Source organism: Loxodonta africana, chromosome 16 (genome assembly GCF_030014295.1).
Source record: "Loxodonta africana isolate mLoxAfr1 chromosome 16, mLoxAfr1.hap2, whole genome shotgun sequence".
In the NCBI taxonomy this organism is placed as follows: Eukaryota; Metazoa; Chordata; class Mammalia; order Proboscidea; family Elephantidae; genus Loxodonta; species Loxodonta africana.
In genome coordinates this window covers 27,656,208-27,672,672 of record NC_087357.1, presented here as the reverse complement: position 1 = coordinate 27,672,672, position 16,465 = coordinate 27,656,208, and the positions used below count along the sequence as shown (strand labels likewise).

Below are 16,465 nucleotides of genomic sequence, written 5' to 3'. Positions count from 1 at the left end.
AATATCATTAATATATTCTGAGAAATATTTTGTTAAACATGCTAATAATACAAACTTAAATCTAAACCTAAGTCCAAGAGGTGAGATACTAAGTAACAGTGAAGAACAATTTGAAACGAAAAGAAAATAATGGAAGAAATATGTCAGGGAATTTGAAATAATAACATGAACAACAACAATAAAGAGAAAATAAAAGTAGAATTTAAAAAAATGCATAGCATTTAACATTGAGAACATTAAGAATAATATGTAAATGAAACCATGATTTCTTAGGGAAAACCACAGGCCCCAAGAGGCAAGGGGAGACCAGAATCAGTCCTACCTCCTCCAGTTGCACCACGAGAGTAACATTGTGCCCTTGTTCAGCGGTCAGCTTTCCATCAGCGGTGACAATCCGGAGCCCCCGTGGGGCCTTCCCTGGACACTTTTGGGGTTTGGCAGTGTACTGTTCTCTTACTCCATCAGTGCAGTTATTGGAAACCACCTTCCTATACCTAAACGGAGAAAATCTGAAGTCACAGCCTGGTTCATTATAATTCATATCACTCCTACGTTTTTTAAGCTGGACTTACTGTCTAACCCTCAGGGTCATCAATAACCACCTTTCATGTGGCCGTGAGGATCAGAGCCAATTCATGTAAAGCACCCAACAGACAGACAAGCTTACTGTAACAAACTGTCAATATTATTAACAATTTAATTCACTTGTTCTTTTAATTGGTGAATCATTTCTTCATTTGAGGGCTGTGGAAAATACACATAGTAAATGACATGGTCCCTGCCCTCAATGAGTTTATAATTTATTTGAAGGCACATACAAAGATAATCCAGGAGATAATTCAAAGGCTATATAATTGGATATAATTAACAGCTAGAATGAGTAATACACATTAAAGGAACACTTGTAATTCAGATAAAGGAGAGATTTTGGTGATATTATTCAACATTAAATTTCAAAAAAGTGCTAGTAATAGTGAAGTACAGAAAAACTTGGCTAAATCTAGTAGTTTCTACCCAATATTTCATGAGGGGTTATACTGGCTAACCTAATGGAACCTTAGGTCTAGGAGCACGCGGTCTTTGTAGATTGAATAAATCCTTCCTACTGTTTTGCTTATCTTTTCTTGTGTTTAGCTTCAATAGGAAAAAAAAAAAAAGGATGACCCTACAAATTTATCAGATTTATAGTTAATTAGAACCTGTGGTTTTAGGATGACCAACCTGTAAGACTTTTGAGGTTTAATGTTACTTATTCATCACCTTTTGTGTGGGGTCCACAGAAACGGCTTTATTTATTCACGTATTGATTTCCCAGGTCCACTCGCCTACAGTTAGTGGTAGAACTCAAATTGGAAGCAATCAAAGCCCAAGCAAGGTCTTTCCACTCTTCTAGACCAGTCAGCAAACTTCTTCTACAAAGTGCCACATAGTAAATATTTTAGGCTTTGTGGACCATTTGGTTTTTGTTACAACTCTAAACTCTCTGATTGGAGCATGAAGTGCTCATGGAAGATACACAAAAGAATAAATGCAGCTAGATTACAATTAAATGTTATTTACAATAACCAGAGGTGAGCCAGATTTTGCCTGCAGGTTCTAGTTTTCCAACCGCTTCAAGTCTAGTAAATGTACTTTCCTCTGTTGCTGAGTCTAAGCATTAAATACCTGAAAGCGTTTTTGAGAAATTCAAATGAGATGCTATCTGGAAAAGTGCTTTAAATACTATAGATCACACCAAGGTCAATTATTTATGTTTAACAACTTCCTACCTAGTCCTCTCCTCTTCCAATCCATTTTACATAGAAGTACCAAGTCAGTATTCCTAAAATTCCAATTTAACATTCAACCCTTCTACCTCCCAGCTGTGTGACCTTGTACAAGTTACTCTGAGCAGTTTCCTGATCTAAAAATGAAAATAATAATAGTACTTACCTCATAGGGTGGTTGCAAGGATTAAACGGACTAATGTACACAGAGTTTTTAAAACTACCCTGGGAACTGACACATGTTCATGGAATGTTAGCAATTATTATTATATTTAATATTAATAGTTGTCTTCCCTGCTTGAAACCTTTATGGCTTCCAAATATTTTTAGGATAAGCTGCAAATCTTTTTTTTGTACATGAAGCCCCCCACAAGCTAATTTCTTTCTACTTTTCTTGACACTTTCCCCCACGAGCTCATTCTGCTCTAGTCAAACCTCTTTTTAATCCTTCTTGAAAGCACTTCCTCTTTACTCTTCCTGCTTCTATGTCCTCGTCCATGCTCCATTAGCTGCTTAAAGGTACAGCTCGTGTCCTGCCTCCTCTAAGACAATTCCCTTGACTATGACAGTAACACAGTTATGAAGTTCGTGTTTAGAGAGTGCTTACTGTTTTCTTGTCATTGTATTCAGCTCTCTGCATGACTTATCTCATTTACCTTCAAAATGCCTCTAATGAGGTAGATATTGTTATTATTCCCAGCATACAGATGAAAAAATTAAGATTCATAAATGTTAAATGTTGTTGTCATTGTTGTTGGTAGGTGCCATCGAGCCATTTCCAACTCATAGCAACCCTATGCACAACAGAACAAAACATTGCCCAGTCCTGCGCCATCCTCACAACAGTTGTGCTTGAGGCCACTGTTGCAGCCACTGTGTCAATCCATCTTGTTGAGAGTCTTCCTCTTTTTAGCTGGCCCTCTACTTTACCACACACCATGTCCTTCTCCAAGGACTGATCCCCCATGATAACATATCCAAAGTATGTGAGATGTAATCTCGTCACCTTTGCTTCTAAGAGCATTCTGGTTGTACTTATTCCAAGACAGATTTGTTCCTTCTTGTGGCAGTCCCTGGTATATTCGATATTCTTTGCCAAAACCACAATTCAAAGGCATCAATTCTTCTTTGGTCTTCCTCATTCACTGTTCAGCTTTCACATGCACGTGAGGCAATTGAAAACACCATGGCTTGGGTCAGGCGCACCTTAGTCCTCAAGGTGACATCTTTGCTTTTCGACATTTTAAAGAGGTCTTTTGCAGCACATTTGCCCAATGCAATGTGTCTTCCTGACTGCTGCTTCTATGAGTGTTGACTGTGGATCCAAGTAAAACGAAATCCTTGACAACTTCAGTCTTTTCTCCATTTATCATGACGTGGCTTATTTGTCCAGTTGTGAAGATTTTTGTTTTCTTTATGTTGAGGCATAATCCATGCTGAAGACTGTGGTCTTTGATCTTCATCAGTAAGTGCTTCAACTCCTCTTCACTTTCAGGAAGCAAAGTTGTGTCATCTGCATAACGCAGGTTGTTAATGAGACTTCTTCCAATCCTGATGCCCCATTCTTCTTCATATAGTCAGCTTTTTGGGTTATCTGCTCAGCATACAGATTGAATAGGTATGGTGAAAGGATACAACCCTGATGCACACCTTTCCTCACTTTAAACACGCAGTATCCCCTTGGTCTATCTGAACAACTGCCTCTTGACCTATGTACAGGTTCCTCATGAGCACAATTAAGTGTTCTGGAATTCCCATTCTTTGCAATGTCATCCATATTTGTTATGATCCACACAGTCGGATGCCTTTGCATAGTCAATAATACACACGTAAACATCTTTCTGGTTTTCTCTGCTTTCAGCAGAATCCATCTGACATCAGCTATGATATTCCTGGTTCCACATCCTCTTCTGAATCCAGCTTGAATTTCTGGCAGTTCCGTGTCTATACACTGCTGCAGCCACTTTTGAATGATCTTCAGCAAAATTTTACTTGTGTGTGATATTAACGATACTGTTCTATAATTTCCGCATTTGGTTGGATCACCTTTCTTGAAAATAGGCATAAAGATGGATCTGTTCCAGTCAGTTGGCCAGGTAGCTTCTTCCAAATTTCTTGGCATAGACAAGTGAGCACTTCCAATGCTGCATCCATTTGCTGAAAAATCTCAGTTGGTATTCTGTCAATTCCTGGAGCCTAGATGTTAAATAGTTCTTTCAAGATTGCAGAGCCAGGACCCCAGACAATGTCTCTGGAATACATATTCTCTAACCATTATACTGCACTGCTGCTCTAAATGAATTAAATTTGTCCCTCTGTCAAATAGTGTCACTATGAATCAGAATCTACTCCATAGCACACAACAATAACAAGTCCCTCATTTAAACTCTTAAAGAAGTCCTTATGACTTATTTGATAGGAACCTTCTATGCCTTGTATGGTTTTCTTCTTCTGTATGTTTTCCTGGACTTTAAGCTCCTTGAGGACCTCTTTCTGCCCCAGGACTGGTAATCAGGAGTTTCACACTTGTATGGCTGTACTAGTTTAAATGCTGAAATACCAGCAAAGCAGTTGGTTACTACTACTGTCTTGAGACCTCCAAGCACCTTGCCCACCAACCTAGCTTTGCTGACCCCTATTCTTGGAGCCCCTGGTCCTTATCACAATCTAGCAACTAAAGGGTTAACATCCAGCACGGCATGGGGACCTCAAAGTCCCTGCTTCTGCTCTAAGACCTCTGCCCATTCGCAGAGGTCACTGTAGTGTCTGAGTATTTTGAGCATCACCCCATTCGATTTTTTTTTTAAATCCATGGTAGGTATTTATGAGTATATGCTGATTAAAAGGAAAAATAAGGCCAGCTGAAAAAAGAAGAAAAAAAAATGCTGCAGATATTGCAGAATGGTAGCAAGAAAATAACCAGCAATGCCACACAGTCGTGATGGCACCCCAGGGAGTTTAGCTGTGCCTTGGAAGCTCCCCGCATGTTTCAGAGGCGAGGCACTATGCAAACTAAAGCCAGGTTATGGTTTTTAATCACTTAGCATCCAAGTACACCTGTGACTTTGTCTTGGCGAGCTGCTACAGAGGCCTAGGCTCAGCCAGCACCACTGGCATCATCAGCTAGGGAACGTCCCTTTTGTTTGTCGCTCTTCTGACCAATCGACACCGCAGGCTTTCCCCAATCCTGCAGCAACAGGGGTTCTGCTTAAACCCAAAGCACAAACCCATCCCCTGGGAATCTGCCACAGAGAAGACTGCTGGTAATTTTTTAAAAAATGCTCATTAAAAACCATTCTGAAACTATTTTATTTCCTGGACGAAGATGGCATCCCATTAGCCTACCAGACCGGTCCCTGAAATTTAGAAGAAAATTGTGCAGATATACAGAGTTCATTTACTCAAGTAAACACACACCTGCTTTTTGCATTATGGAATGGTTCTATTTTCATCCCAGCAGCTGTCCCTGGGTCTGAGTTACATAAATGAATAATGCATTTAATATGTTATTAAATGGGGCTGCTACCTCCATAATAACAAGGCAACTTATGATTATGTTGGACCTAAGCTCTGAGTATTACTGGGATGCACTTAGCTGGGAAAGCATTCTTCAATCTGCCAAGAAGAAAAGTGCTTTGTAATGGCAAGGGAGTCTTTGTACAATTACTGAAAAGGAAACATTCTGCAAATGTGCCTTTGATATTGCCGACGGCTCATCAGTAGATAGTGTCTTATTACTTCAACAACCCCGATTTCAAGGATTCTCTTCCTTCCTATCTCAATACGCCTCTGTCACCTTTTCCTTTTTACCACTACCCTCTTTGATTTCGCTTCTCTGCTGCCTTCTGGTCTTAAAGATGAAGGCCATAGTTTGTCTTTGTGAGAGAGAATAAAACTAGAAAAAGGCAATGAAAGCCTGCATATTCTCTGATTTTATTCTGTAGGATTTTTTTCTGGTGGTATTTGGAGGGAGGATACAGAAGTTTATGACTATTCAATGTATACTGAGGTGATGGTATAGGCTAGCTCAGTGGATCTCAAGCCTGTCTGTCACTTAAGAGTCACTTGGGGCACTTTTAAAATATATGGATGACCAGACCAGGGTGCACCTGCAGGGATTCTGATTTGAGGGTTCTGGCCATCAGTATTTTTTTAAAGTTCCCCCAAGCAATTCTCATGTGCAGCCAGGATTAAAGACCACTGCCCTAGCGGTTAAAAGTAGTACTGTGGAATCAAATTGCCTGAGTTTAAATTTAAGCTCTCATTTACTGTATGAATTTAGGCAAGTTACTCAACTTCCCTCTAATCTTTAGGCTGTTTATGTGTAAAATGGGATGATTACAAATTATTTTTATAAAGTTCTTGGGAGGATTAAATGAGATGATACCTGCAAAAAGGTTAAGCACAGTATCTAGCACATTGTAAGAATTTAATAAAAATAGAAATGTTAGTAAAAAAAAAAAAAGTTATTTAAAGTAATTTGCTATTTGGTATAAATTTGCCTGGAAATAGGAGTCACACTCTTATTGCCAAGATCACCTTAAGTTCATACCCAGTCCTGTCAATTTGTTCCTTAAATAATTCAGAGACTTCCTAAGGGCTTATTCATCAAGGGTAACGTTCAGGTTTAAAGATGAGGTCCATGACTGGACTCAACCCCTTTTTGAAGCTTCCATTCTTTCTACTGCCCCCTACATTTCCTGAGTGCAGGCCATTCTGAACACTACATGCCATTCTTTTGTCTGAGCTGCTCCTCCTTCCTGTCAACCTTCTACTCATCTTTTAAAGACCAATTTAGAAACCATGCTTTTCTGTGAAGTTGTTTCTTCCCTTGTTTCACAGTTGATATCACATATAATGACAAAAGTAGAGCTGAAACTCAAGGTTTTCTTGTGCCCAAGGGTCACTGAGTCAGAATTGACTCGATGACAACAGGTCTGGTTTTTTTGGTTAAAAAAAAAGTTAAGGTAGGTCTTATTGCTACTGAACTATGGCGATTCTCATTTGTATTCACAATGAGAGGAGTTGAAACAGCTAAATTTCTTGGATTGCACTATGTGCCTTTGCTTTCAAGGGAAAACCTACCTTGTTACAATGACATTCCACTTCATAAAACCGGAAATGGAGTAAGCCTTGGGGATAGAGAAAGGGGCTAGTTCTGGGTATACTGTCTGGATAAGACTTAAGGTCTTCCTAGACCCACCACTTTTACAAGGCAGGTGTGCCACTCTGTACCATGGGACAAACAGCTGTGTCAGTGTGCACAAATTAAAAGAGCTAAATAACTACAAATCTCTGACCCTGGGGACCCAAGTCTACAGTGGCATGACTTAACAAATGGGGCAGAGACAGATACCTCCAACCCTGCACCCAGAGAAACTGCTTCTGGGAAAGCAGTGGTGATGATGGCCAGTCAGCAGAGATTGTGCCCAACTTCGAGGCTGATGCGCTCAATGGTGGCTATAAATAAATCATTGTTGACCTGTCAGCAGTAGACACATATAGTTCAAAGATGGCAGATTAAGATTTAACACGGACAAGGACTGTTGGCAACATGTCCCGTAGTCATAACATCAACATTCAGAAAGACTGGGATTCCGAGGTTCACTAAACAGGTTTTTCAAGTTTTTCTCCTCAAGGCAACAGACCTCAGGACTGATCACTTAAATTGGATAAGCAGCATTTGGGATTAGGAGGCTATCTTGAGATAGAAGGCCAGGTAGAGGGGGAAAAAGTCTTTTTTGCATTAAGCACAACGGAAACACAGTATCATTTAATTTAAATAGTAAATGGAATGTGACTTCATTTTAAACTCCAACTTGATGAAATGGGACATATGGCTACACTTAACTAAACGACTTAATATCAAGAATCACGAGAACGGCTCATGGAGTTCACTGTCTGAGCCAACTAGTTGTACAAATAAGTTATATAAAGGATTCTTCCCTTCTTTGGAGCACTTGCAGTCTAAGGAATCCTAATACTGAATCATATAGTCATGGAATACCAGAGCTTAAAGGGATTACAAAGATCTTTCAATTCAACCCCTCTGTCTTGCACAAAACAAAATGGAGACACGGCTTACAGTGTTTCCCAAAATCACACAGGGGACTAGTGGCCATGCTGGACGTCTGGACTGAATCTGGTTTTCTCTATTATGTCATGTCACCTGGATGTGAATCGCCAATGTCACTGCTGCTGTTGTTAGGAAATAGCTCTCACTGAATAGTGACATTGACCACTTTCTTCATTTTACAGCTCCATTGCTACTCCATGAAAAGAGAGGGAAGCCACATCTGAGAAAGTTCTTACTCTGAAGAGTCAACTTTGTACCAACAAACACTTACTGAGTGTCTTCTGTGAGTCTGCATGGTTCTTTGCTTGAAAATAGCTACACAGGCCCCTGCAGCATTGAGTTTGTAAATAACGCAAGTGACTTTTTTTCTGTGGGCTTTAAATACACGTACCACTTTTACGACCAATTAGCCTCCTTGATACACACTGACAAATCTCACTGAGTGGAGATCAGATGGAACATCAAAATCGCTATGGGGCTCCAGGAATGGGGTCACTCGAGAAGCGACCATGACCCTCAAAGATTGTGGGAATAGCAAATCCAGGGCTACAACAGGTTAGGCAACATCTAAGTATTTCTGTGACTGGTGTAGAAGGGAACAGATTTATGGAAAGGGTTTTAAAAATGTTTCCAAATGTATGTTGATAGTATGGCGATTATGATTTTGCTAAAACTTACGTCTGTTTTTTGTTTTTTTCTTAGACCCATTAAATATTCATATATAGATACTAAATTTATTTTAAACTCATTTTCAGCTTCTTGAGCAAATATCTTCATTGTATATTGAGAAACTAGCCCGAGGAGCAGTCAGAGTTGTCTTTGCACATATTTCCATGAGGGATTAATGGTTCCTCTAAAGAAACTCTGCAGACAGAAATTTCTATACACACTTTTTTTTTTTTTAAACACATCTAGAAATATCTCTAGCTTAAGAGCAAGAAGAAATGTGCCCCTTGAGAAGATTATCTTGGTTACTTAGAATAAACCAGCCCAATGCCCACTTTATTTTATACTTACAGAATCTTTTATGGTTGGCATGAAACAAGATATGTCCTAGGTAATTTAACAACTCAAATTTGCAGCATGTTCCCTGGTTTCAAAACAGTATAAACAAGATTTAACCATACGTGAGTACATCTAAATGTGCTTGTGTTTGTGTGTATGCAAACTGAGATCTTCACAGACGTCAACGGAAAAAGGAAGAGAAAAAAAAGGGGAATGAATGTGGGGTTATTTCAGCACTAACATGCAATAAAATATACAAATAAATATGGATTCCATTTTATTTGAGGAAAAGGAACTTAGTAATCAGGTAAGGGAGTTGTCTGGCTTGTGTAGCTAGAGGGAGAGACGTGTGTTTTGGTGTACAGTGGTTCCATCACTTCCTAATTCTGTGACTTTATGAGCCTATGGAAGTTATTTCTGTTTTATAGATGAGAAAACACGAGTTTAGATTAAATATGTTCTAAATCTCAGTATTGCAGTGACTATTAAGCATTGAATACATGTTTGGACTATAGGTAGCAATAAAAGGAAGTTTTTAATCCCCTCTTTTCTCCTTCATTTTAGAGAAGCCCATAAATAATGACTACTGGTGATGGTAGCTGCACTTTGTAAAGCACCTACTATGTGCTAGGCATGTGCTACATGCTTTGCCTGCAGTATCACATTTAAGGCTTCCACAAACCCTGAAGGCCAATAGCAAGGTGTTATAGGCTAGGAAACTAAGGCTCAAAGTCACTTGCTAAGACAGCAGTGAATGCCAGAGTCAGGATTCAAATCCGCATCTGTTTCATTCTCAAATCCCTCTCTTTTTACCAATCCAGACGTCTTCCATTTTATTTCACTCTCTCTAGGTATAACCAGCTGAGGCCCCAGTACCAGTCTCCTTGCTTTCTATCTGGATGTGAAATGGCTTGTAGAAGTTGTGGGGGCAGAGGGTGAAAAGAGGCCGGGAGCTGACCGCGGAGAACACAGCAGGGCTCTGCTCACATGTTGTTTCACGGCTGCTTCAATAGTATATTAGAGACCCTGACACCAATGGACCGAGGAGCAAGAACTGGTGGTTACAACCACCTACAGGGACATGATAGACCCATTTCGGCTTTTATTCCAAATATCTCTTCTTAGTTCTAACCAACAAGTAATTGCACAACTGTTTACTTCTACACAGTGAAATGGATAAAAACCTTGGCATCTCCTCAAAACAGCATTCCTACTGGGCATACTAATAACCGATGCTAGACTTTCTCCGCCATGGGGAGGTGGTAGACCTAAGAACAATGCTATATTTTCAGGGTAATTAGCTGATTGTGAAAGCAACCATTAACTATTACAAAGTGAGCATTTTTTTTTTTTTTAAATGTTCCAACTGCACGCTTCCAGCAAACTCTCAGAAAGGTGGTGCTGGGAGGCTTTCTCCTTAAACTTGACTGACAAGAGATGATCGTTTGGTAGACCCCATTCAACCGCATGTCTGCATGGTGTGCTGTGCTGTAAGACATAGGGTCGGTGAGGCACAGGAGGCACCTAGAGAGCAAAATTTAAGCAAGTGCTGGCTCTCAGGCTGACCTTGCACTTGGGATTCATCTGCATTTCATTTCAATCTTGAAGCTAAGACAGAGTCTGTACTGACTGAGCACTAGGCTGCCATGGATAGGTTACAACACCTTTGGAGAGACTTAGATTCCTTGGTGGCTCCTTAATTCTAGAGACTTCTAGACACTGATATCCAGGATTGCCCTTCAACAAAATTACTAGGGTGGCCCTTTGAACTGGGTTATCTCTTACGACTCTTTCTGCCTGAAATGCTCTTCCCCACCTTGTTAACTTGGCAAAATACTCATTATTATCTTTGCATTCAGCTTCCCCTTGTGGGATCCACTGGTATTTGCATTTTAAAGGGGGATGGCGGTTGATATAAATGAATCTCTAATTTGTGGGACTCACAGGCAGAGTGTGAGCAGGAACCTAGTGTTTTAACCACTGTAGGGAAGATATTTGTCAATGCCTGATAGTGAAGTCTAAGAAATAAATGGTTGGCTATGAGGAATTTGCTTTACCAGACTGCAGAACACCTGTGATTGCCAAAGGAGGCTCTAATTGTCTTTGTGCGGTTTTAATAACAATGTTAATGGTATGTGAATGTTAACTGCACCATTGTTTATAGTGTTTCCAGAAAATAGGAAAGAACCTCAATGTCCATGAAAGGTGATAACTAAATAATCCCAGCTGCTTCATTATTATGGAATGCCACGCCAACTTGAGAGACATGTGATGGAAGGCAGCCCTACATGTATTGACTTGGAAAGATGTCTAAGATGTATTTTTTGAGTGAAAAGCAAGTAGCAGACCAATATCTATGGTAGGAAATGACATATAAAAAACCACCCCTCAAATTAATTTTACATATTTTCCCATGGCACAATTATTTGCTTGTGAACATGAAGAAAAGGTTTAGAAGCACATACATCAAACAGATCACAGTTGTGTGGGAAGAGGCCAGGAAGAGGGTGATGAACTAAAGTAACTTTTTAAACATATAAAACATACGTATACATTTCCTTATAATTTAAGTAGTTTTTAAATGAAAATCTAAACATTATTTATGGCAGTATTTTGGTAGCTATAAGATTAAGTACTGGATTTGTGTTTATAAAATGCCACAGAATCAACATAAGGCCAAGTGACATCTGGGGTGGGAGTCTGGAGTGGCACTAAAAAAGGTGGTATGATATTTTTTAATTCCATCGACACTTTATTTTTTGCCATCTTTTGAGTTGGCTACAGACTTGCAAAGGGGAATCCGATAGTGTGAAGCCTTCTTTGAAGATTTCAGGCCCATGTTCCAGCTAATGGTGATCCCCAGGAGGTACAAATGGTTAAGCACTTACTGCTAACCAAAAGGTTGGTGGTTCGAACACACTCAGAGGTGCCTCGAAAGTAAGGCCTGGTGATCGGGTTCTGAAAAATCAGCTACTGAAAACCCTACAGCATACAGTTCCTCTCTGACACACCCAGTATTGCCACGTGTCAGAATCGACTCGTCAGCAATTGGTTTGACTTTCGGATTTTTGGTTCCGGCTAGGAGTCTTCTTGTTTCAAACGTAAGACGTGTGGTTTAGACAATATGCTGATCAACAGAGTTTACCTCTGACTGCTCTGCTAGCCCATAGGCCCTAAGTGGGCACCCACTCCTCTACCTGTGAGGACCTTCCTTCTGAGGGCAGGATGTTTGTCATACCTGGTATTTATCATATGTTCTCTTGACACATGCTTACACACTGACGATTTTTCTGCAAAAGGGCTGAATGGGACAGATGAAGCCAGCAGATGTGGTAACTCGATAATACCCTTTTGGTCAGATGTTATTATGCACTACCCACTGATATGAACAAAACCGTTAAAGAGTGTTGGCCGAGCCCTAGGAGCTAATATTTGATATTTTGTATTAGGGATATGTTTAGGTTTACTAAATGTAATAACTGCATTGACACAAATTATTGATCTAATGGTGAATCACATTTTTAATTTAAATTGTAATTTTGATTCTATATGGCACAGTTGATAAATCCTTAGGAATATAAAAGCATTATTTAATCATCTCTGATATTTTATTTTATATGAGTCTGGATTTATTTGTATTTCACATATTGAGTTTGCCTAAGGAATGGGTAAAATCTATGTATGGATACCTTAAAAAATATGAGTGTAGTTAAGGTTCATCCCTTATGTTGAGTGAAATGAGTCAGTCGCAAAAGGATAAATATTGCATGATCTCACTTATATATTTAGAATAGGCAAGTGTATAGAGATCAAAGTTTATCAGTAGTTACCAGGGGTGATCAAGAGGGAGGGGAGAGGGCGACTCAATGCTAGGGCATGCTAATTTTCTGTTTAGGGTGATGGAAAAAAATTGGGAGTGGATAAGGGTCATGGCGGTTAAGTTCTCAGCTGCTAAGCAAAAGGTCAGCAGTTCAAATCCCCCAACTACTCCTTGGAAACCCTATGGCTCATTGTACTCTGTCCTATAGAATCTACTCAATGACAACAGGGTTTTTTTTTTTTCTTTCCTAAATTGTACATGTGAAGATTTTTGGGATGGTAAATGTTTTATTAAATATATATTTATCACAAGAAAAACAATAAAAAATAAAATGACTGCATAGTGTACATGTGTGTGTATGTGTGTATTCTCAATAAACTAAAAAGTAGGGGTCATGGGCCTCCACAGTCCATCTTCTTTCACTGATTTGAGTACCATCTCAAACACATTTTGATACAATTGAATACATTTCAGCCTCCTCTCATCACCGCGAAAGGGAGAAAAACGTTAACTTCCTTGACTGACTGAGTTGGTGAAAAAAAATCGATCCCAAAATTAGCTTTAGGGGTTTCCAATGCCCTTTACAATATCTAAGCATGCTGGTACATGCCAGCGATCAACTTCCCATCTTTGGTATTTCTTCACCATTAAGTTTAGTTACTTCATCAAGCCTTTTCTACACCGCCCCCACATACTGATACACTGATACTGAAGACCTCACTAATCCATTGCTATAAAACGATTGCTATAAAAAGCTCTTTGTACTTTACTCAGATTTTGCTCTGTGGTATAAATAAATCAACTATTCCTTCATTCAAAGGGTCTATGAACCCCTGACATCAAAGAAGGAATATTTGCATTCCACCTCTGCCTCTTCCCTTTTTTAAAATAATAATATATGTTATTTTGCTATTTTTATTTAATTAAAAGATTTTAAAAACTCAAATGTTGAAGTGCATAAACAGAAATGTGGATGTGCTGCCCCCTGCAGTGGAGTCTTGGAACTGCAGCCGGCAGGGAAAAGAGAAGAGGTGGGGTCAAGTAGAACCCGCCTCTTGATGAAGCCCCTACCTCCATTTTTCTTTCTTTTTTTTTTACTTCTTGAAATCAGAATTTTCAAACTTCACAGAAGAGATAAATAGCATTACAACCTCCCATTCTCCAATTAACTCATCTTTGGAAATTATCAATATCTACACCCCCCTCTTTTTTTTGACACTTAAAACAAATCTCATACATCCTATATCTCTGACAGAGAAGGCTTTTTTGTATTTAGCCAATTCACAACTCCATCTCCATCACCATACCTACGTATACAATTCTGTACTATCGCTGAATGCTCATTCCCTGTTCCATTTTCCCCAAACATTGAAAAAAAGTTTTTTGTAGATTATCTGCTTGAATCAGAATCCAAATGAGGTTCACAAACTAACGTCATTTTTTAAGACTATAAGTAATGAAATATTTTCCCTTCTATGTTTTTTATAAATAATATGTGGCAAGTTCCATGACACGGAACATGAAAAACAAAATTTCAGAATCTAACTCCAAGTTTATAAAGATCAGAATGCTGGCCTTAGATGTGTCATGACTGGACACAGGAGAAAAGTGAAGTACGTTCCTACTAACACTAGTGTACTCTTGAGAAGTCAACCAGTGTCTTTTCTAAAATCCGGTTCCCCCATCTAAAGACAGGAAATGCACATAGGAAGTATTTGATCTTCCTCAGGAGGATGAAGTGAGGGTAAAGGGTAGTCTTGCATGTTTAAATCATTCAGAAAGAAAGCATTAAAAAACTATACATACATACATGCCTACACATATGTATGTGTACATATATGCACGTGCATGCGTGCACACACACACACACACACACACACCGTCTTTATCTTCATTTTCATCCAAGGAATTCGGTCTCTTTTCTTTATTTGCAACTGGGGTCTTATTATTCTCAGACGAAACATGTACCGTTAATGCAAAGCTGTGTGGCACATATCAAGGTGTACAAAATCAACGTTTCCTGTAATGAAACAAACCTGGTTTTTGACAGATGTAATTCTCTAGGTTTAATACATGCTGAAAAGCAGGAAAAGTTAGCCTCACAAGGTCCTCGCTTAGGAACACTCACCCGGTACTATTGAGGTAACTCTGCCCCAAGCTGCAATCCTTTGACAGGGAAGACGGATTGAACCAAAATGCTGGCAGGCACTGACCATTGCTGTGTCGCTCATAACCATAGTCGCTGTTGGGGAAAGAGCCAAGAGAAACCTTTCAGCAGGTGGCAAAATCATCAAGGACAACTTTGTGTTAGTTCACAGCCAACTTTTACTCTAATCAGCCAGTCAAAAAAACAGGCATTTGCCGAATGAATGCCTTCTCAAAATGGAGTCTTTTTTTTTTTTTTTTTTTTCCTTTCCTCTGCAGTATTATCAACTCATGAAAATATTCTGCAGAACCCACTTCGGGAAATGCTGACTCAGAGGCAACAGAGATGTCTGGTGTAGAGATGAAGGCTCACTGTCCAATAATTCAAACTAAATATCTTTAAGAGGAGAAAGTAGATGATGTCCTCATCAGAAAGATACACAATACTGACTGTTGCTGGCCCAGAGAAGCTGTAGTTAGAAAACAGGAAGTGGTGAAAGCCCAACCGTCAGTGTCAAACTCCAGCACAGGGTGTTACACAGTCACATGGGGCACAATCCTCAGTACTAGTGATGCCTTTGGGTTGTTCTTCCAAGACATCTGGATCTACCAAGTGGAGCTGAGCCAGGTCCCTCTGTGCACATGCCATATGCTTCAAAGTCACCGCAGAAAAGGAAATGTCCTTCAGGAGTATCTGGAGCATCCCCCCAAGGAAAAGCTCTGTGCTAGGCAGTTAGTGCTGCCAGTTGGGACTACCTGCTTCAAACCCTCTCCCTACTTTGAAAATAGTCAAAGACTTCTGTTTCTGTCTCCTCTCATTCTTGACTCCAGGCGCTATTGAGTGGCTTGATATTCTTGGCTTCCAGAGTAGGAACTCAGGCACATAGGATGACAACAAATTGCACCCCCACGTGCACAGACAAATCACATGCAGCAATCAGCGGGCGTTAGTAAGAATTGGCCCATCTGTGGAATGGAGGTAAGATGCTGGCACTTGAGGGTTGGGAAGCAGAAACAGGATTAGCTAAGGGGCCTGCCACCAGGTAGTTGGCACTTAGAATTCTCCACATACCAGGCAGATTTGATGCCAGTTCAACACAGCAGGGGAAGGAAGACTTCAGAATTGCTGCCTACAGGACACCCAGTATTCACTTCAGGGAGTTGGTTTACAAATGTTTGAGAATGACAGGCAAAGTCATCCGGGGGACTGTCACTGGGAAGAGCCAAGAGGGAACATGCAGCGCCAATCACCTTTTATTATGCTACAGGCAAATGGAGCCACTGAAGCACCAGCTGCTGGGAGAAGCCCAACAAGGTTTGGGTGAGCCTTCCAAAATATTTTCAGATATCATGCAGTTATAAAAATCTCATTTGACCAGAAAACCATACAATCATCTGATTCATGATTCACTTCTTAGAATGCACTTTATCTAGTGGGATGAGTAGCAGATTCCAAACCCAAATGAACCCAAGTAATTGGGCCACGACTGAGGAGAGTGATGGGTAGAGGAAAAACCTAACTGCTTTCCTTACCTTGTGTTCTCTTCACTCTAGACTAGCTTACAATTGTAAAAGAAAAACAGCAACAACAAAGACCGACTTATTTTGGGACTTGGAAGAAGAGATTCCTATAGAATTGTTTCCAGGAGAAAT

General features: G+C 39.8%; 1 protein-coding gene across 4 annotated transcripts in view; it reads right to left on the bottom strand.

Annotated features, from left to right (window-relative positions):
* SORCS1 (sortilin related VPS10 domain containing receptor 1) overlaps window positions 1–16,465 on the bottom strand; it is a 579,047-nt gene that overhangs the window by 72,933 nt on the left and 489,649 nt on the right. For all 4 annotated transcript variants that reach the window (XM_064269343.1, XM_003409127.3, XM_003409128.3 and 1 more), the window contains exons 17-18: window positions 14,796–14,909; window positions 323–494 (exon numbers count right to left, since the gene is read on the bottom strand). In XM_064269343.1, coding sequence (XP_064125413.1) covers window positions 323–494; window positions 14,796–14,909 — 286 coding nt within the window. The remainder of the gene's footprint in view (window positions 1–322; window positions 495–14,795; window positions 14,910–16,465) is intronic.